Source organism: Arachis ipaensis, chromosome B9 (assembly GCF_059453495.1).
Source record: "Arachis ipaensis isolate K30076 ecotype BB chromosome B9, ASM5945349v1, whole genome shotgun sequence".
NCBI lineage: Eukaryota > Viridiplantae > Streptophyta > Magnoliopsida > Fabales > Fabaceae > Arachis > Arachis ipaensis.
The window spans coordinates 15,706,488-15,728,475 of record NC_142444.1 but is presented as its reverse complement, the minus strand read 5'-3'; the positions used below and the strand labels follow the sequence as shown (position 1 = coordinate 15,728,475).

Sequence of the window (21,988 nt, the reverse complement as noted above, 5' to 3'; positions counted from 1 at the left end):
CCTGAAGCCTTTTTGCGTGTTATTGTGAAATCTCATTCTTCCTCTTTTCTGAACCCTAACACTAGGGGCTCAAGCATGAGCGAACCAGAGCAATCTTCAACCTCTCACACACGCCATGTCTGGAGGAAGACTATGGTGGGGTTCGAGTAGTCATGCAAGTGAGGAGAAGAAGGCCAAGTTCCAGCACCTTAAATGCAAGTGTGGAACGTATACAATCATGCAAGAATTTGGGACATCGAAGAACTCAGACAGAATCTTCCTTGGTTGTTCCTACTATCACGTAAGTGTGCCTCTATCTTCAATTATGTAATCAACTTCTTCTATGCTTTAACAAGTTGTATTCACTATAATGGCAATTGCAGATGGGGCAACCTCACTGCAACTATTTTGTTTGGCTGGATGAACTGATTTCTAAATATTTTGGGCATGAAGACGAAGATGATGTTGAAGGAAGAATGGTGATGCTAGAGAATAGATTGGAGCAACTGGAATATAAGATTGAGCATGAATATGAAGGAAAATAAAAAAAATGTAGTAATCACTATGGTGCATTTGTTATGCTGGCAATGTTAATTCTGTTAACAGCAATTGTGTTTGTAGTATTTTAGGGTATACTGTGTTGCTGTAAGTGATGCATAGACAAGGTTAAGACATGAGTTAATTTGCTCTGTAATTGCAGGTTCTATATGAATGGAATGTGAATTTTTTTTGTAAGAATCCTAAGTCTGAAACCATGATAAGTCTGCACAATGTTGTATAAGCTAAAAGCATAATATTTATATTCATACTGCTAAGCACAAAGGCCTGATTTTGTTTGTTGATGTATCAGCCAAAAACATCAGCATATGTCTGAATTCACAAAACAAAAAATATGTTCCAGTAGTCTACCAAATTCTATAATTGTAGCCTTAAGTCTATTACATATTGTAACTTGACAACCAAAAAACTTGACACCAAAATATTCATAGTCTCCATAACTATGACTACAAGTATGTCATTTCTGACGTCTTGGTGGCCTAAACCTATATGTTTGCTTGAATCTGTGGGGTGCATTTAGGCCTGGTGTGGGGATAAACTTGAAGGAAGTTGTGGCAGTCCCTGAGCTAGTTGCTCCATCAGTTGTGTGTTGCTGCTGACTTGGTGTTTGTGTGGTTGGGGCTGTTGCCTGCTGGAGAGGGGGCTGAAGTATTGGGGCTGTGGCCTGCTCAGAGGTTGCTGAGCTGTTGGGGCTGTGGCCTACTGTTGAGGGTGGTAAAGTGTAGGTGCTGATGGCCTAGTTATTGCTTGCTTGGGTCTAAAATTTGGCCCCTGGTTGAGTGTAGTTGGGGTAGTAGGGGTTGAGTGCTCAGTGTTGAAACTCATACCCTAAAGCACATGAAAACAACAGAATTCAGAGTCTATGCTCTTAGGATAAAATATGTTATAGTTGCTAGACATGAATCTGTAAAATAAAATTACCTCTGTTGGTGGTGGGGTAGACTGTGAAGATTGGATATCAACTCTTGCCTCTTCTTGGATTGAAATAGGGGTGGATCTCTTTGGAACCTTCTTCTTTTGCTTTTTTGCTTTAGCCTGTGAAGTACACAAGAGAAGCAAAGTTGTTCATCCAAATCGAAAAAAAAAAACTAAGTAACTATAGGATGTAAGACAGTGGGCTACTACTGGATCCAGTGGTGTGGCAATAACATTCTGGGGATTATTTGGTTGAACTCCTTCCCCGGCCTGTGCAAATGAAAAATAACATCTCAGCTACTTTCATGCATATGGTAGTATAACTATTCTGCTCAATTAATGGAAATAATAATAACTACAATGTAACAAAAACATGAAGAACTCCTTTAACACGTGCTTGCTGCTGATCTGCAGGTGTCTGTGATAATTAGTTTTCATGTTGTTGTTGCTTTGCCTTCTTTCGCTTTGGCTGCCAATTCGGATTTGCAGGTGCGCCTTTGCAAGTCCTATAGTAGTGTCCCTTTTGCGCACATTTACTACATGTTACTTGGAATGACTTCCTCACCTTGTGACCTTTTGGCGGCATTTGAGACTCAGCCACCACATCAACAGCCCTTTTTTTGGTTGGTTTCCTAGGGGGTCTCTTAATTATTGGTACCTCTAGACGCAGCCTGTTGGTTTTCTCCCAAAACTCTTCAGAGTTCACTGACTTTATTGAGTCCCCATAAGTAGCCCTTACGGCTTCTATTGTAAGCCATTTGTGTGCAAAATCCTCTGGCTTCAGTTGTTGTTTCCTTAACCTTGATATAGCAGCTACTGCATGTTTGTATGGCAACCCTGGTAGGAAAAATACATGTATCAACATTTACTAAATCAATATTTACTGAATTCACATTACTACAAGTTAATATACAATGCTAGACACTAAGTAGATGATTAAACCTGTTAGTTGCCAAACATTGCAAGCACATGTTTGTCTTTGCAAATTGTGTTTGGTATCTCTGGACTTCAAATAATACTCTGGCTTCATCCTCAGCCCACTCTGTCGTCCACTTGTTGCTCTCAGGGATGTGTACTCATCCAGCCTGAATTGTTGAACTAGAGCCAATTTACTCATCCATTGAGTCCTTGAATTCTCTCATTGTTGTGCTCTTAGCAGCCTTCCAAACTAGTCCTTTTGTTTGCTTGTCCTTGAAGTGTTTGATGAAATTTTTCCATATGTGTAGGACACAATTTCTATGATGAGCTTGTGGCATTACCTTATGCAAAGCCTTAGCCAACCCCTTCAATAACATGTCAACCAAATATTGAATTAACAAATGAAAACAACACACAAACTAACACAAAAACAAATACAACAAATGAATGCATGTTAGCTTCTGCTGATCGGACATGAAGTTCTACCCATTAGCAGCCACTGGACCAAGATCATCGTGCAGGATTGAAAGAAACCATTTCCAGAAATCAGTGTTCTTAGCTTCAACTATAGCAAATGCTATTACAAAGAAACTGTTATTGGCATCCTGCCCCCCAGCCAACAAAAGATGACCACCGAAGTACCCTTTTAGGAAGCATCCATTCAATCTGATAAGAGGGCGACAACCAGCCTTGAAGCCCTTCTTGCAAGCATCCAGGGAAATGTACAACCTATTGAACAGTGGACGACCCTCCGGTTGAGGAGTTACATCAATCATCCCAATGGAACTTGGATTTCTTCTATGAATTTCATTCAGGTAGTCATGGAGCTTTCCATATTGTTCTCGCTCGTTTCCAATTGTTTGCTCTCTAACAGCTTTTAATTATAGTCATGTTTCATGTGGTCGAGTGCCTCTTTAGGAGTCATTAGAGGTTGAGTTAGCAACCTTTTCACTAATTTACTTGTTACCCAAGCTCTATCAACCATGTTACTACTCAAATTTCTGCCACAGTTGTGCTCTCCAATGAATGTCTTGATTTGGAAACATAGACTCTGACTATTATGAGAGCATAACACCAGCCATGGACAACCCTCTTCAGCACACCTTGCTCTAATCTTCTTCGGCTCATTCTTCAAATACATCAGCTCTTTACCCTCAAAGACAAAGTAGTCCTTAAATGCTTGCTTGAACATTGCTATGGTCTCAAATTGTTGTCCTACCTGAAACTAAACCTCACCATATTCGGCCTCCTCATTGAAGTCAGGATATCTTACCTTATGCTCCTTATCTGAACTGGATATTGGAGAGTTAAATGCATCAAACTCATATTGATATGACTTGTCCAGGTTTGAGTCCAATTCCTCACCCACTGGATCTAAATTGAGCTTATCCCTTGCCTCATCAGTTGGGTCAACCTCACTTGGCCCATTAACTTGTTCTCCACTAGGCCCACTGTTTGGCACATTGTCTCCTTCTTGTTGGGATAGGATATGTTTTCTTTTTCTTCCAACATACCTTTTTGACTTCTTCTTCTTAGTCCTAGGAGACATGTCCTTATCATCACCTCTACCAGGTGGCACATTCTTCTTATGCTTAGGTGTTTCTTGTCTAACACAACTCTTATTCTTAGTACACTTTTGTCCAGCATCCATTGCCTCTTTCATCCTCACACTAGGCTGCTTCTTCCTCACACTTTTCCTCTTTACATTAACTTCCTCATCACTACTACTTCTATCATATTCGAATACAGGTGGGGGGGTTTGTAAGGTTCGTCTTCAGTGGTCTCATATAAATCATCAGAAGAAGAAGAATCAACCTCAACAACATCTGGCCCATATACTGGTTGACTAACATGATGCTCAAAATAAATAACCAGCAAATCTGACTCCACATTCTCCATTTTTTATCGCACATTTTGTTGATCTCCTTATCTCTTTTGAGAACATTTAACCCATACTCTAAATCAGGGGCACTGCAATCATACCAATACATCTGTTTGTAGCTTGTATACCCTAAACCCTTGAACATTTTCTCCAAATCCTTGAAATTAATATAATCTATGTCTAATGGAAGAAATGTCTCAACACTTCCGTCATGGTAGTATAATACACCATCTTCATCCCATTCAAACCAACCCCCATAGTGAAAAACAGGAACTATTTCATACGACATCTATTAGAACAACAATGTGCAACAATTAGAACTTAAATAACTACTTCCATCAGATTTTAATCATTAACACAATAATTTTTAGACCATGCATGGGATGATCACTAAGCGAAATCATCATTAACAAAAATCACATTAAGCAAAAAAATTTGGAGCAACACCAACTAACGAAGCTGCAAAATTAGATAGCAACACTAACCTTAGTAGCGCCGTCAGTTCCTCCGTCTGCAGCACCGTCACCACCTCCCCGTTGGATGTCTCTGTCAGCTTGCCTTGGAGGGAAACATTCCGTTTTCTTAGGTTTTCTAGGTAATTTTGAGTTGAGAACGAGGGTGATGTATGGTTGCTGAAATGTGCACAAGGGGGAGAATGGGATTTCACATAAACACGTAAAAAGGAATCCAAGCAAAATGACGTCGCTTTGCTGACTGTACAAGGGCTTAATGGTCCCAATGAACACATACCATTACACGTAGGACGTGCCAAGCTCATGTCACAGGCTACACGTTACACCACGACTATGAACGGAGAAACAAATGGAAGGGTTTATTGGTCTTACGGAATATATGGACAGGGGCCGATCTGATATTTTATAAAGGTTAGGGGCGTGTAGTTAATTTTAAAAAATGATAGGGGCCAGAAAGGGTATTTACTCTTTTTTTAAATACAAAAGAGACGTATTATATTAATTTAATATTAAACTGATAATATAAAAGAGGTGTATTGTCAGTATATAGAAAACGAATTGACGTTACACAGGGGGTATATTGTATTTTTCAGATTAAAAAATATACTATGAGTATTATAAAAGAAAGAACGAATTTATTAGATTGAGTATGAGTGTGAGAGTGTTTTATTTCGTTGAGAGAATAAGAGAATAAAAATAGAGGGAAGTATTAGTTTGAAAATATATTATAATAGTCAAATCTTTTTTTAAATATCTAAGAGTGTGAGTTTTGTATGTGAAAATCTATATGATGTTATTCCTTTTGCAATAACATATGAGAAATTTAAAAGTATACTTTATCAATGTGTTGATAATCAAATATTAAAGAGAATTACAAATACTCTATATAAGCATGTGTTAGTATTGGTGGTTTCCTTCAATTTTAAATAATGTATGTGGTTGACGATGCAAGTATGTAAGGGATGTTTTCGATCTACCAGCAAACACAGGCACAAGTGTCAATTATCGAGTTATATGTTGAGTTTAAAGTATTAGTTGAGATTGATTTATAGGAGCCTAACATCGACTAGATGGTTTATAACACTGAAAACGAAGAAAAATTTGAGGACACTTATTATATTGTTGGTCCAACTGAAGATATGAACGAAGATGATATCATAATTAAGTGTGACGTTGCATACGTCACAAACGCACTAACAAACCAACATCTATTTGGAGAACCTTCTTTCATGCACGTTTTGAATCTAGACGCTATAAATATACCAAGATTTTTGGAATTTGTCAATGCAAGTAATAGTTTTTTTTTTATTGTTATTAGTATAATAATAATTATCATTAGCCTTTTTATTGTATGCATTATTATTAATATTATTATTATGTTACGGGCTGGGGCTACCATTTTTGAATATTGGATAAGTTTTCGTGTAATGCTCTTTTATTGGATGTTGGGGTATTTTGTAAAAGAGCACCGCTAGGGAGACAATGAGATATGTATACAATGTATACAATGGGCTGTTTATTAAGCTCAATTAATATTAATAGAAAGAATTAACCAATTAATAACTCTAATCCTATTTTGGCTGTTTAGTTTAACATACCACCCAATTTATCATATTTATATTTTTTTCCCAAATCACTCAACCCTTTTGTTTCGGCATTTTTTCCCACCCCCCCCCACCCAAACCCTCCCAATCTTTGCACACACCACTAACGGCGCAGAACCCAAACCCTCCCAAACCTTGGACACAGCCAAATCCTTTTTCAACCGAGGAAGGGCACCCATTAATCCTCATCGTTGGCATCAAGGACGGCACCCTCTTGGTCCAGAACATCCCTCCGTCTCTGCAACGAAGCTGCTATGCGCGACGCCGCCGACCAGGAACGCAATCAAGTAGCGCTCACTCACGAATCGAGCAGCATCAGAGTTCTCATCGCGTGGGCGCTTTTTTCTCCTATCAACGGAGCAGCCGACCTGGGAAAAATACCCACCTGTTCGTCAACACACCGTTCACCGGAAATACAAAGAACATCATCTCTAGAAGAATCATAACCATCCAATGTAAGTGGGTTTTGTTGTTCATTTTTGGATTGGTAATCGCTGTTGCATGTTTGAAAGTAAATATATTTTGTTGATTAAATCACTGATGACCCATGGTGGAAAAGCAGTGGTTGCTACTTATTATCGCAGAGACTGTGGAGTATGTAGTTAGTTTATGATATTGATATGCTTGTTGATTTAATTTTTGCGGGGGAAAGGTCGAAAATATTTTGGATCGTGTTTATATAGCAGTCAGATTTAAATCTTTTTTGTCCATTTCCGTGTGGACCATGTGCATGCAACGTGACGTATACAGGCTGACCATTGTTGAAAATGGGCTCATATTTGTTGGATGGTTACTTTAATAGTATATGGGATAGTTATTCTTTAAATTTTTTCTAGTTCCCATTAATTTTTTTCCTATTGCCACTGCAACCAAAGAATTAGCTGAAACTATTGTTACTGGTTTGTAATAAAGTTAAAGTAATTTTCATAACAGGCCTGGACCGTTAGATTTTTAAACTCGGACGACAAAATTGCATTTAGGACACTATAACAAGGTATTATATGCTGTATGGATCTAAGGAAAGGTTTGATGCACTTGAGGTGCAACTTTTGTGGTGTGCTGTTGGTATAGCTTTTTATCTCTTCTATAGATGGTGACAAAGGAGAAATTGTGAGGTTTGATCTTTGTATGAAACATGCTATAATCTTTGTGTCCAATATTTTCCTAAATGAACTCTTATTCTGTTATTTGTTTTAATTAAAGCGAGATATTAACCCATAATTCAATTGATTATCATGATTATATGTTGAAAGAGAACCTGCTATTTAACCATTCGTGTATGCTTCTTTGGCCATTTGTGGCCTTGTTTTTACATTATAGAAGATGATATTTTTTACATAAAATAAACTATTTTGCATAGATACCTAACTCACTCTTTATTAATAGGAATTTTCTAGTTTCATACAGAAGAACTAGTGCTTCTTTATGCTAGTACATGTACCTACATATTTTCAATTTAAGACTAATAGGATTCTGCACTATTTTGTTAACTACTTTACTCTAATCTCTGAAGATATTATACCATTGTGATGATGATGATGAATCAACTCATCATTAATGTGAATGTTAAACTAAAATGGTAGGGAACATGAAAGAAGCGTGATGAACTTGAATTGGGCTGAACTGAAGTGATTACTATTCAACAAATTTAATTAGTAAACAGTTTTTTTTTTAAAAAGTAAAGCTAATACTACTATTTCTTTGTTGGATTGGTGCAATTTTACCAGATTGAATTTTGCACAAGATTGTCCCAAGCATCTAAGTCAGTAGGGTTTTGTATTCTACTATACATCTGCTACCCAAGATTTTCTTTATATGAAAATTGCTATAATCTTTGTGTCCAATATTTTATTATTTGTCTAGATACATAAGTATGATATTGTCATGCCATATAGCGTTCAATGATTAAGTTTACATCAATTGCAATGTAATATAATGCTATTATTTACGTTATTTTGCTGCAGTTTACCAGCTTCTTTTGTAAGACTTTACGACTTAGATTGTCGGCTGAATATTGCGTGTGTAAATTATCACGGTGCTCGACCAAACCAATCCCTAAACCGGCCGACGACACACTCAGATGGGTAAAAAGGTATCCCATTGATTACATGAATAAATGAACATAGTTGGTTATTTTTTATGAAAATATGATGATCCTTTTTTGTTTTGCTCAACAGAAACTAGTTGAGATGCGATGCTCACCCTGCTACATTAACAATTTATTTATCCATTTGGAATGACATAATGAGCAGTCTAAGTTAACGGAGATTGAGGCCATTGGATTTGACTTCCTGCGCCGGGTACCACAATGGCATGTGAAGCAGAGCATCATGCTCTAACTAGCTAGGGCCTATGACGTGGAAACAAACACTCTAAGGGTCGACGCCGGGGACATTCGCATTACCGCCGAACTTATCGGCAATGTATTCGGCATACCTTTTCAAGGTTAGTGTAAGTTATGTAAGATGTAAAACTCCCGGTTCGTGGTTATGCTTTTTCCCATTTTGACACGTACTGATTGTGGTAAATTTTTCCTTTTTGCGCAGGTGACCCAATACCGGTATTGTAGAAAAAAATGAATCGCATTTGGCAATAAAGAGAGAATTTCAGAAGAAAACTACAACCCAGTTGCGGGACTTTCTCTTTGCCAGTCCAATGGAGACCGAGCAACAGAGGATGACCTTTAGAAGATACTTTATCTTGATTGTATTGAAGATGTTTCTTAACCCTACAAGCCAACAGACTATTTCTCCATGGCACGTCCCTCCGATATTGGACATCTCTAACCCAAGAAGATTTCATTGGCCGTATCAGATATTAAAGTGGCTGCGAGATGCGATAAGAAAATTCCAAGATGAGAACCGGAAAACATGCGGCGGGTGCATGTTCGTGTTGCTGGTATTGCAAATAAATTACGTAAATTTAAAAACGATCTATGGCTTTATGTTTAAGTCCTAATATTCAAGTTACTTGTGTATAGGTTTTGTACTTTCACCGCCTAAAGCATGGTCCGTTGCATGCATGTCGTGTGCCCGAGCCTTGGATTGTTGAATGGACCACTAATGACTTGACAAGAAGGCCGACCATGTGATCTCACAGGTTTAATCTCTACTACTCCCTTTTTAACAGTACAGTATAACACAGATGCAATTGGAGGTTCACGTTGTTTTTTTTCCATGTATTTGTTGTCCCATGTTGAACACACAGGGTTGCAAAGTCAACAATGCAAGGAAACAGAAAAAAATAGAAAACAGCCTACTAGTGAAGCAGTTAACGAGAAAGGAAGGAGTAAAAGGCCTTACAAGGACGCTGACCAATCACCGTCTATCAAAGGCAGTACTACATCTCAGCCAAGCTATAAGGAGTCGGATAAGGTGATCCACTTTCTTTATGATATGTTGTGCGCTCATTTGATTGGATCCTTACTTATCCGAGCGGTTGGTTGATACTTATCATATAATTTGCGTGTACAATTTTGGAAAGTTACTTCAGTATGTGGCTGCATGGTTGTTTTTTATGTATGGTGTTTATAAATAGATGCAGCTAACATGCTCAACTTAAGTTCTAATCTGAACTAGATATATAACTTGTGATTTATTTATTTACATGGCTTTTTATGTTTGAAATAATTTATTTATGCGGCTGCCAAGTTGATGGAGTGTGTGAAAATAGTTTGCATTGATGATTGGTGTGGTTGTATGGTATGATTTTATCTTGAATGCTTGTTTGAACACATTTGTTGTGTTTATATTTGTTAAGTTCTTAGTTCGGTTGAGTTAGGTAATTGAACAGATGCAGCTAACATGCTCGACTTAGGTTCTGATCTGAACTAGATATATAACTTATGATTTGTTTATTTCCATGGCTTTTCGTGTATGAGATAATTGATTTATGCGGCTGCCAAGATGATTGAGTGTGTGGAAGTAGTTTGCAATGCTGATTAGTGTGGTTTTATGGCATGATTTTATTTTGAATGCTTGTTTGAATACAGTTGTTGTGTGTTACTTTTGTTAAGTTTTTATTTGGGTTGAGTTTGGTAATTAAATAGATGCAGCTAACATGCTCAACTTAGGTTCTGATCTGAAATAGAAATATAAATTATGATTTATTTATTTCCATCACTTTTCGTGTATGAAATAATTGATTTATGCGGCTGCCAAGATGATGGATTGTGTGAAAATAGTTTTATTGATGATTTGTGTGGTAGTAATTGAGAGCTTTGATGCTCCACGATGGACGTTCATTTTTTTTGTAGCCCTTTTAGATGTTCACTTTAGTGGTGTTGTTGATGTTCGTTTTAGTAGGGCTTTTGGATGTTCACTTTAGTGGTGTTGTTGATATTCGCTTATGCTCATGTTTTTCATCCAAATGACTATCTATTACAAAAGGTTGTAGTATTCTTAGTGCAAGTGACGATATGTATGAATATACACCACAGGAATACAGGCCTGGTACGAGGAGAAAGTTGCCTGTCCGCAGAAGCCGATCTAGAATCGGCACCAAAAAAGCAATTCCAAGAGAAAAAAACCTAGTAAACAATCCTTCAGCATTGGTGGTCCCGGACTCTGATGAGGATGACCACATGCCGCTTGCTAGAAGGATACGGTTATTCCAATAGTGGCCTCGGCCACATGATGCAGAACAAGCAGAGCCCGTGTTCAAGGGCAATCATAAAAGTCCGCAAGGAGAAAACACTAAACACACGGATGCATCTCCACACATGCCACCAGCAGCACATGTCCAGCTTAGTGACTATGATTTCGATCGGTTAGTAATTTCCAGCTAACCATGCTGTATGTTTCTCTTCTTTATTTGTCATACCCTGCCTTGTGATTAGCCGTCTAGCTAGTCATAAATTGTTGTTTTAGCTAACTTCATGTCGCATTCCTTTGCAGCGAATTTGACATCTCGATCGTTCAGTGTCCTAAATTTGAGGAAGTTTTGAATCATGTTGAACAGGGGTGGGAATCAAAGGCCATAGTTATGTAGCCCTTGTAAATTGTATTGCCAAACAAATTAGGCTACCATATACCGAGTCCAGGGAGACCAAGCTTTTCACTCGGTTTAACTCAGTTTGAGAAGACTCCAACCCCTTCCCCGATTCAATCAATTCATCCAAGCCTAAAGAAAATAAGGTTGGGAGAGACTAAGGAGAAACGAATCAGAATATGGATAGTGGACTCGTCCTTGAACGAAGATCAAGAATTAGCTAAGTATGAAGGACGGGACTACATGGTATTACAAAGGAAGGACTTCTAGTCTTTGAAACCCCACAATTGGGTCAACAGCTGCGTAAGTATATGATCTTGATCATGCATTTTAATTCCGTGTCTTTATATCGGGATATAGTTTACAACTGCTAGAAAAATTGTTTAGATAATTCAATGGATGTGCTACTCTTTCAACGACACCGACTTATCTAGGTTCAAGCGAGATTTCTATTGCGTGTCTTCAGGCATCTTGGTAATTACATTCTTCTGATTACACAGCCGGTTAGTTTTTGTTTGGATTCTGACTATGTGTGTGGGTTTGCAGGAATCAGTGACACGAAATAATAGTCTGGCTTCCTTTATTGACGGTGTGAGGCCAATTTATGCTGGTCTTAGTCCAAGCTTCGGTGAGGATACAAGGTTCTTTGACAAAGTAGTAGCAGCAAAGAGAAAATGAGTAAGTTGCTTTTTTAGTTATGAAATAGTTTATCACGATTTGTATATGTGGCCTCACGCTATCTTTGGATTCAAATATTAAATACATGGTTAAAGTTGATTCAGTTTACTATACTATGCTGTTGGAAATGGCTTATCCTATGATGTGAGGATGTTGTGGTTCTTGAAAGCTCGAGGTAGATCAATATGCTGTTTTTTTTCTTCAATTTTTTTTCTAACGAGATAGAGCTATTCACATGCACTGTTTGCTGCAGTGGTTATTTTCTTATTGTCGGGGGGTCATTGGTGGGTATATGCATTTGAGGTGAATGCGAAGCAAATAGCTATACTCGACAATTTGCATTCTACACCAGTAGATGATGAACGAGATAAGCTCGATGCGTATGTGGTAATATACTATACTTCTTTTATTTAGTATACAACTATACTATCTAATATGATAGCATGTTATAGGCAATTTTTTGGTTCCATGATTTCAGGGGAGACTGTATGAGGATATGGCAAGCATTGCTATTCCTGCCTTCGTTCGCAGTACGTATGGCCCAGCTCGTTCCTACGCCAAGGTCCCAATGCAACCGAACATGTGAGATGAAATTATAACCTAAATTTGAGAATTTTTATGTTTTCTTTAACTAATGTGGCATAGCACGTTACAGGTTTTTGACATCCTAATTGCAATAGTATTTTGTTTTCATGTAGCTTTGACTGTGGCATGTGCGTTATTAAACTAATGGAAAGGTGGACAGAAGATTGTGAACTTTACGAATGGGACGAGATTTGTTAAGTAAACATTTGTCCGGATGTCATCATTCATGTTGTATGAATATCACTGTAACGGTTCTTAATACCAAATCGCCTGATAAATATTCTCTCAGGATTCACTCAGTTTATACAGGATGGAGTTGATGCTTGACATTATTTGTTCCCAACACAATGCATTGATTTAGTAGCTTATTTCATTTTTGGAGGAAACGGTTAAACCTGTTCGGCGCAATGCACCATGGAACAAGAAGAAGGACGTTAGTTCACCATACACTGCACCTAGCACGAGGTCATTGATTGAATGTGCAGAAGGATTACCGAAGGGGGCAATGCGCAAAGGGAGGAAGCGGTTGCTTACTTAGGCTTAGCTCCAGTGAATTGAACTACCTTATTGTGATTATTTTACTTGCTGACGATATGCCTACGGATTTATTTATGTCACATTAGAATTACATGATTCTAGGATGAAATTTTTTTGGCTTGACATTAAAATGATACGTTGGTTATGTTACCGTGTAAGGGTCTTTGTTTTCTTGCAGCTTAGATTCCGGAGTTATCAAAGCTGTATAGTAAAGTAGGCATATTTGTTAATACTGGACTATGGGAACAATAATCATCCACAGATATAGTTAAAATAAACATCTTATAATGTACTATAATGAACATCCATGCGAATAGTGAAATTCAACTTCCGCTCAAGAATAAGAAATTGTTTTTTTTTTTTTTAACTTTGATTCAAAGTCTTGATAAAAATCCAAAAATTTATAGTCACCCCGAGTGTAGAAACAAATAATAAATAATTTTTTATATAATGTTTTACATTTTAAAAATGTTTATAAAATAATATAATAATCCTAAGTGATAATAAATATAATATATATTCCTTTTCTTGTTAATTTATAACAAGGTAAATTATTTAAATTAACAATAGAATATTAGTTAAAAATACATTTGAAGTTAATACCATAAATATAAGTTTTTATTAAACTAAGATAATTATGTTTCGTGTTACTATTAAAAATTAATGAATACTATGTATTAAACAGGCAAATATTGTAATTTACTTCTTACAGGCATATTATGCAAATCATTAAAAAATTAGGAGCTTATGCACTTTTAGAACATAATAAAAATGCATTTAAAAAAATAATGACCTTTTATTAATTGAATAATGACCTTTCACGTATGGCTACCATACTATAGTTATGAAAGTTGCTGCTGATATGCTTAGCGATTTAGTTATGCCACATTAGAATGACATGCTGATATTCCTAGGGATTTATTAAAAAAAGTCACCTTAGAATGACATCAGGATGAATTTTGTTGTTGCACAGGAGAAGAATTTAGTGGTTATGTTACCATAAAAGACTCTATGGTTTTATTTCTCTTGCAACTTAGATTCCTGTGGTTATCAAAGTTGTTTAGTAAAGTAGGCATGTGTGCGCATATTGAAGTAGGCGATCAATGACCATCCACGGATATAGTTAAACTAATCTTCCTATACTTTACTGTAATAAACATCCAGTGTAACTTGGTCAAAATTAATGAAAACAAACAAACGCTGCACACAGAAATATTCACGGATACCCATCCATGCTTAGGGTGAATACCGATACTCCAAAGTAAAAGAAAAACCATGGTATATACTTATTATGCATTCAATTTATTGGAATAAAATAATGCAAAAGGGTTCACTCGGGTGACATTAACATGCTTCATGTAATCAATCCAATCTTATTCTCTGATCAACTGCATAGAAACTTAAACCCTATATATTTATCCCATGAAACCAGCCTCTTCCACTAATCTTGAAAAAAAATGAATGCATTGTATAACAAATCTTAACTTTTGCTAAAGGAGCTTAACAAAGACATGAAGCCACCAACTTGATCGGGATCAGCCTGGCCTACAACACCACCGAATCTTACATCTTGAGTTGACTCCGGAAAAACCACCTGGTTAACAAAACAAAAGGTCAACAGTTAACTTCTTCCATAGTACTATACCAAATAAAGATGCTAGGTCGAGGTTGATACACACATTTACCGGGGGGTCATGCTTGTTTTTCCTCCGAGCAGATTTTTTAAATGACTTCTCCAGGGCAGCGCCGACCCTCTTACTCTTTGGCTGGCCCTTTGTGTTGACCTTCGATGGGGCTTGGATGTCCATCACAGCGGCAACGTTCGAAGTTGTTGAGCCATTATTGTTGTGGGAGTCCGCCACAGTCTCGAACCTCTTCTTAACACGGTGAGCAGTCAACTTAGCTCTTGTTTCTTCCAGAGCAGCATGAAGCAAGGCTGTTTCTTCATCGTCATTTACAAAATCCTGAGCAATGTTGTAGAAGTGTGCACATAGTCCCCTGAATGCAACATGACTCTCATCCGACCGACTGATGTTGTGACTACTCTTGACATAAATATGCTTGCGCTTTATGTTCTTGTTCCAACGAGGGAGTACATATCGATTAGGTACTTTATACACCTTGTAAGAATGGAAGACTTCAAGACAATGACAGCATAACACTCCTAAACTCTCAAATAGATTACACTCACAACGAATCTCCTGTGTGGATCGATCGAAGTGGACGTCGTACGGAACACAAAGAATAGTATCATTCACTAGTTTTTCCTCTTCAACCTTCATGCATACCATTGGCCCCTCTTCAGCAACAACAGAGACCCTACAATTAGCCTTCTTGACAAACTCAATTTGAACATCCCTAAACATGCAGGTAGTGTACTCCTGCTAAAATTGTCTCTCCATAGGTGAGGTCGTTGCACAAGGGATAACCCCCTTGAGTCTGCTGCATCATCCTCCAATTTCCTTTGCTCCTTAATTCCAAGCACATTGTCATATTCGTGAACAAATTGGACCAAGCTAGTCTGACTGTGTAAGAAATTTTCGTAGAATGAGTGCATGCTCTCACTCCTTTGCGTGCTCCTCATGGCAGCCCAAAATTCACCCTTGAAGAATATTGGGACCCACATGCATCGGTCATCAAAGAGGTCTACATAAAGAAAAATAAACTTCTTATTAAATCATATAAAGCCACCTACCAAAAAGATTTCAATTAATGAGCAAAAAAATAATTGTACACTAACAGACCTGACAGCCATGTGTTGTTATGTAAGTTGTGCTCGTCTATGAATTCATACCAGTTATCCTCAATTGACTTCTCGGTCCGAGAGTTCCACACAATATCATTGAACTCATCATACAACTCTCTGTACCGGCAATAACCTCCAAGCTTGTGCGGTAACTTCTTCGTAATGTGTCAGATACACCACCGGTGGCGTGTATCGGGTAACACATTTTTTATTGCACGAAAAATGGATTTGCATTGATCGGTAATGATCCGATGTGGAGCAGTTTCCATGCACTTGACCCATTGGCGGAAAACCCACTCATAACTTGGGATTTCCTCATTTCCAAGAAGAGCACAACCAAGGATGGTCGACTTACCATGGTGGTTGACACCGACGAACGACACAAACGGTAATCCATGCCTACATGCAAAAACAGCGACAAAAAACAAATATCAGCCACGACCAAACTAGGAAAAAAAAAAGGAAGAAAACTAACCCCATAGTAATTACTCCATACTTGTTTGTGTTGTATGTGCTATCAAGTGACACAACATCTCCATAATATTTGTACGACACCCTACACCTTGCATCCACCCATACTGCACTCCGAAATTTACACTCATTGTCCAAATTTATCGCGTAGAAGAAGTTTGGATTGATGTCCTTCATTCTCATAAAATAGTTTATCATCTCTCTGACATCCACGTTGACGTTGCTAGTTCGGAGCCTAGCTGTAATATAGTTTCGTAAATCCTTTTCTGAGTATCCCAGGTTAGATGGGCCCCTAGACTCATTTGCCAAAGCTAGGAAAGTCTTGTTTGGTCGAATCTCAGCCTCATCATTATCCTCGATCACGCACTTCGCATGCATGGTTAGCTTCCTATACTCATGGTAGTGCACCGCCTTTTTCGCTGAACATGGGTGCGAGTGACTCAACTTCACCTTGAAGAAAAACCAGTCTTGCGTCTCCTTGTCAAACTTCACATATATCCTTGCCTTGCACCCAGCGGCTGAGATCCTGTTCTTCCGCGTTGACGCTTTGACACGAGACACACGAAACCCATCCCTATTACAGTGAATAGCTTGGTTAATAGGTTGATTTGTGATCTTATCACAAGTTGTCGTCCGTATCTTAGTAGCAAACCCGACTTTCTTTGCGTATGTCACATAGAATTCATGAGCCATTTACAATTGCTCAAACCGCATTCCAACACATGGTATTTCATCTTCCCGAAGGCCATCGTCATCCGGTACCTAAGTTTCAAATTTATTAAAAAAAACAAAAACAAAAAAAAACAAAACAAAATAAAACCGTTAAAGTTCAAATCAACCATGCGGTTCAGGACTACCAAAAATTAAACTTGAGACCAAACCTGGTGACCATGATCCATCTCTTCACTTCCAACCTGCGAAAGATCCAAAAGCGGCATGTCCTATAATCGCAAAATAAACAAACAAAATGCAAAATCACGATGGTTATTGTCCCAAGCATTATAATACAGGATGAAACTAGAATCCAAACCTCGTAACAAATATCCATCTCTTCACTTCCAACCTCAGTAACATCCAATCTTGGAATGGCCTATAAACACGAAAAAAAAAAACACCGAAAATCATATTCACGAAAACTATTTAGATAATCCACTAGTAAATGAGATGCACAAAAATTCTTTCCAAACTCCATATATAAGGATACAAAAATATAACTAGACCACATCATCCTACCCATATTAATTTGAAAAAAAATGCATCGGTATCACCTATTGATAGAAACTATTATATTTAACCTATTATATAAGCATTTTAACTACTAATATTCTCTGTACTACATCACACTGTCTACCATTTCATTCAAAAAGCAGCACATACAACCAACATGCACTTATTTCATTACCGAGTTTGTGAATTCAATGTCACTAAAGTGGCATCTTTAATGCATATGCCATCTATCATGTATACTCATATATATAATATGTATCTAAACATGCATGACTCTTATTATTGTATTTAGCTTACATTTTCAGGAAAAGTCTTAACAATAACAATGCAGTTATTTTTATCTTATTATATTTAACAATATAATAATCTCCTCATCGTTTTATTCTCTAGGCATCAAACACATCATGGGTGATTACTTCTAAACTAGCCACTTGTCCAGTGTACCAATTAAATTGCTTATACATGCTGGTTTAAATTTGCATATTAATATTCCATGACTCATTAACGCACTCATATCCTCCATGCAAAGATGAACATCTAAATCTTATATAAATAAGCATCCATGGTGTGTTAATCTTTGTGTCCAATATTTTCCTAAATGAACTCTTATTCTGTTATTTGTTTTAATTAAAGCAAGATATTAACCCATAATTCAACTAATTATCATGATTATATGTTGGAAGAGAACCTGCTATTTAACCATTCATATATGCTTCTTTGGCCATTTGTGGCCTTGTTTTTACATTATAGAAGATGATTTTTTTACATAAAATAAACTATTTTGCATAAATACCTAATTCACTCTTTATTAATAGGAATTTTCTAGTTTCATGCAGAAGAACTAGTACTTCTTTATGCTAGTACATGCACCTACATATTTTATTCATTCCAGGTCAATTTAAGACTAATAGGATTCTGCACTATTTTGTTAACTACTTTACTCTAATCTCTGAAGATATTATACCTCCATGCAAAGATGAACATCTAAATCTTATATAAATAAGCATCCATGGTGAACAAATTCAACTAACAATTCTCACCTTATTAGGCTGCTGACCGTCGGCGACAAAATGTTCTGGAGCTTCTTCCGGTGGTTTCGATGGATTGTGGTCAGGAATGGATGATGGAACATGACACGGAGACTGCACGACCTTACACGCCATTTACGAACTACCACGCGGTGATGGACGTATCAAAGGAGAGACACTATTAACTCCTTTATCTTGCACGATGAATAAACCGAATAGACCGCAGGCCAGTTGGGCAGGTGGACTTGATGCGGTGCCGCCGAAAGGAGCCACACGCTGGGAATGCGCTTCTGGGCGTTCACCGGTGCGGATCTCGACGTCTCCGGGAACGACTTCCGGTGATAACACACGAGCCAGTGAGAAGATGAGATAGTAACGTCGGCGAGAAGGGTTGCGTTCTTGGTTGTGTCGGCGCTGTTCATAGAGAAATGATCATGGTTTGTGTTTTGGTTTAACTGAATCCTAATTTTTTGAACCATTCAAATTAGCAAATCTTCATAATTAATGATTATAACTATAATTCAGTATTAATTTCAATTAAATCCCTAATACCCATAATTTAATTTTAATTTCAATTAAACTCCCATTGTATGCATTGTATAATAAGAGCATTGGTTCCTCATACTTTTCCTTTGTAAAATTTTGGAGCTAACAATTTGCAAAGACCAGATTGCTTTTAGCAATTTTTTTTAAATCGATAAGAACAGATATTACACTTGATCTTAGCCAAATTTTTGTTTTTTTAAATACAAAAACACAATATAAGAGAAATGTATTACATTTTTAAAAATTTAAAAAGATAACACAAATGGGTGTATTGTATTAATTTAATATTAAATTGACAATATAAGAGGGTGTATTCTCAGTAAGCAAGGAGCGGATTGACATTACATAGAGAGCGCATTGTATTTTTTAGATTAAAAAATATATCTTGAGTATTATAAAAGGAAGAACGAATTTGTTAAATCGAGTGTGAGTATGAGAGTGTTTTATTTCATTGAGAGAGTAAGAGAATAAAAATAGAAGAAAGTGTTAGTTTGAAAATATATTATAATAGTCAATTTTTTTTTCAAACATTTGAGAGTGTAAGTTTTGTATGTGAAAATGCATATGATGTTGTTATTCCTTTTGTAATAATATATGAAAAATGTAAGAGTATACTTTGTCAATGTGTTGATAATCAAGTATTAAAGAAAGTCACGAATACTCTTTATAGTCAATCTGTGTTAAGATTTGGTGGTTTCGTTCAATTTTAAATAATGTATGTGGTTGACAATGTAAGTATGCAAGGATCTTTTCGATCTACCAGCAAACACAGGCACAAGTGTCAGTTATCGAGTTATACGTTAAGTTTGAATAATTAGTTGAGGTTGATTTATCGGAGCCTAATATCGATTGGACGATTTATAACACTGAAAATGAAGAGGAATTTGAGAGCACTTTTTATATTGTTGGTCCAATTGAAGATGTGGACGAAGATGATATTATAATTGAGCATGGCGTTACAGACGTGACAAACACATTAGCGAACTAACATCCATCTGGATAGCTTTTTTTTCATGCACCTTTGGATCTAAAAATTATATATGCACCAAAATTTCTTGAGTTTGTCAATGCAAGTAAATAGTCTTTATTATTGTTTTTAGTATTATAATAATTATTATTGCCCTTTTATTGTACGCATCATCATCATCATCATCATCATCATCATCATCATCATCATCATCATCATTATTAAGTCTGAATTATTTCTTGTTATTATTGGTGTAAATCTTGTTATTGTTACAGATGGTGGATTTGTCATTGGCGTAGAGTTTAGTTTTAGAGAAAATGTGATTCCAGTAATTAAATATTATATTATTTGTAGGTGTGTGGACTATCGAGCGTATGAATTTGAGCTAATCACATTTTATGCTAAGTGTGTATAATATAAAATAAGTTGCGATTGGCTTATCAACGTTAATCTTATTAAGAGAAAGATTTATTGGGTTATAAAATGGTACAATGAGAGTCACACATGTACTAGAACGACAATTTCTTACGATCATGCCAAACTAAATTCAGACATGGTTGTAGAAGTGATAAAGTCATTAGTTAAAACTGATCAATCTTTAAAGATAAAATCTACAATTGCTGAAGTTCAATCGAAATTCAACTATACGATAAATTTTTGTAAAGCATGATTGGTTAAGCAAAAGATAATTGTAAAAAATTTTGATGATTGAAAAATTTTTTATAAAGTTTTGTCGTTATGATTTAAAATAATGGTATAAAAAAATTCATCAGTAATAGTCGAGATTAAAACTGCGTCAACATACCAAAAAAATAAGGTAGTCCAAGATATTAATATATTGACACGGGTATTTTTTTAAGAAGAATGTTTGATTAAAAGACATTTAAATCTTTTTAGTATTGAGATTACTTTCATACTATTTGATGACTATACTAAGCATTTGTCCTTATGCTCAAACATATTCTAGAAGTTTTTTCGTTATTGTGCTTCAATTTGTCAAAGATAAGATCGTTGATGATTAGTTTTCGAAAATAATTAGCTATTTTTGGATACTCATTTGTCAAATAGAAACAACCATTGATAATGCGAGTACAAAATTGACGATTGGTTAAAAAAATACAGGTGAAATCCGATAAATGGTTGAAAACTCGTTTAAAAATAATATTTGAAGAACTAGTTTCAGAATTTTTTTTCTTTTTCTTTTAGGTCAATGCTATTATAGTTTCGTTTGTTTATCTGGTCCTACTATATAGTTTCTTTTGATTAGAGTGAAAGTCTTTTGATGATTAAAAAAATGTATAAGATATTAAATTTTAAGTAGTTAATATCAGATAATTTTTTTTATTGGAACAAACATTTTTAACCTTTATTGTTAGAGTATAGGATTTAGGATTAGAATTTATGGTATAAAATTTATAATTAAAAAAAATTTTGGTTGATATTAACTAAAAAATTAGTATATACGAGGATGTCAATTAGGGACGGATTTACTTATATTGTAGTGGGGCATTGCCCCTATTATAATTTGGAATTTTTTTGAATAGTACATAATAATAATATTTATTTGTCCCCATTAAATTATTAAATTTGATCTCACAATATTTTTTTATTCAACTTTTGACACTTGACAGTTAATTTAAAAATTTTATATTAAATGTGCATTATAATGATAAATTCTCAAATTTAAATGAGATTGGTGTTCTTTCTTAGAAATCAACTTGAAAGAATATTATCTATCCATTGGTATTTTTTTAAATTAATTTTAATTTTTTCCATAATAATTACACTAATTAAATGAACTTTTTCAACCATAGCTAATTATATGAAAGGTGGATTTTAAATATTTTTAAATAATTGTCTAACAATATATATATATATATATATA

General features: G+C 36.0%; 2 protein-coding genes across 2 annotated transcripts; both read right to left on the bottom strand.

Moving 5' to 3' along the window:
* Nucleotides 1–825: 825 nt before the first annotated feature.
* Nucleotides 826–3,562, bottom strand: LOC148543850 (uncharacterized). Its single transcript, XM_088498735.1, has 8 exons — nt 3,331–3,562; nt 2,857–3,244; nt 2,712–2,735; nt 2,395–2,537; nt 1,907–2,289; nt 1,663–1,722; nt 1,459–1,572; nt 826–849 (listed from the first exon to the last, which is right to left on the bottom strand). Exons 1-8 carry the CDS (start codon nt 3,560–3,562, stop codon nt 826–828), a joined length of 1,368 nt encoding a protein of 455 aa, XP_088354861.1.
* Nucleotides 3,563–14,598: 11,036 nt separating this feature from the next.
* LOC107615132 (protein FAR1-RELATED SEQUENCE 5-like) lies at nt 14,599–18,725 on the bottom strand. The gene is made up of 10 exons (XM_016317240.1): nt 18,603–18,725; nt 17,366–17,425; nt 17,217–17,276; nt 17,045–17,097; nt 16,361–16,909; nt 16,138–16,263; nt 15,863–15,981; nt 15,548–15,764; nt 14,804–15,476; nt 14,599–14,712 (listed from the first exon to the last, which is right to left on the bottom strand). Exons 1-10 carry the CDS (start codon nt 18,723–18,725, stop codon nt 14,599–14,601), a joined length of 2,094 nt encoding a protein of 697 aa, XP_016172726.1.
* Between the last annotated feature and the right edge of the window lie 3,263 nt (nt 18,726–21,988).

Coding starts and splice junctions, on each gene's coding strand:
- LOC148543850 (XM_088498735.1), bottom strand. CDS start 3,562: ATGTTCAAGCAAGCATTTAAGGACTACTTTGTCTTTGAGGGTAAAGAG. Junction 3,245..3,330: donor TGATAGAGCTTGGGTAACAA/GTAAATTAGTGA, acceptor TATAATTAAAAG/CTGTTAGAGAGCAAACAATT. Junction 1,723..1,906: donor GGCAGCCAAAGCGAAAGAAG/GCAAAGCAACAA, acceptor TCATTTGCACAG/GCCGGGGAAGGAGTTCAACC.
- LOC107615132 (XM_016317240.1), bottom strand. CDS start 18,725: ATGGCGTGTAAGGTCGTGCAGTCTCCGTGTCATGTTCCATCATCCATT. Junction 17,426..18,602: donor ACGGTCAGCAGCCTAATAAG/GTGAGAATTGTT, acceptor TCGTGTTTATAG/GCCATTCCAAGATTGGATGT. Junction 17,098..17,216: donor AGATGGATCATGGTCACCAG/GTTTGGTCTCAA, acceptor TTTGAAACTTAG/GTACCGGATGACGATGGCCT.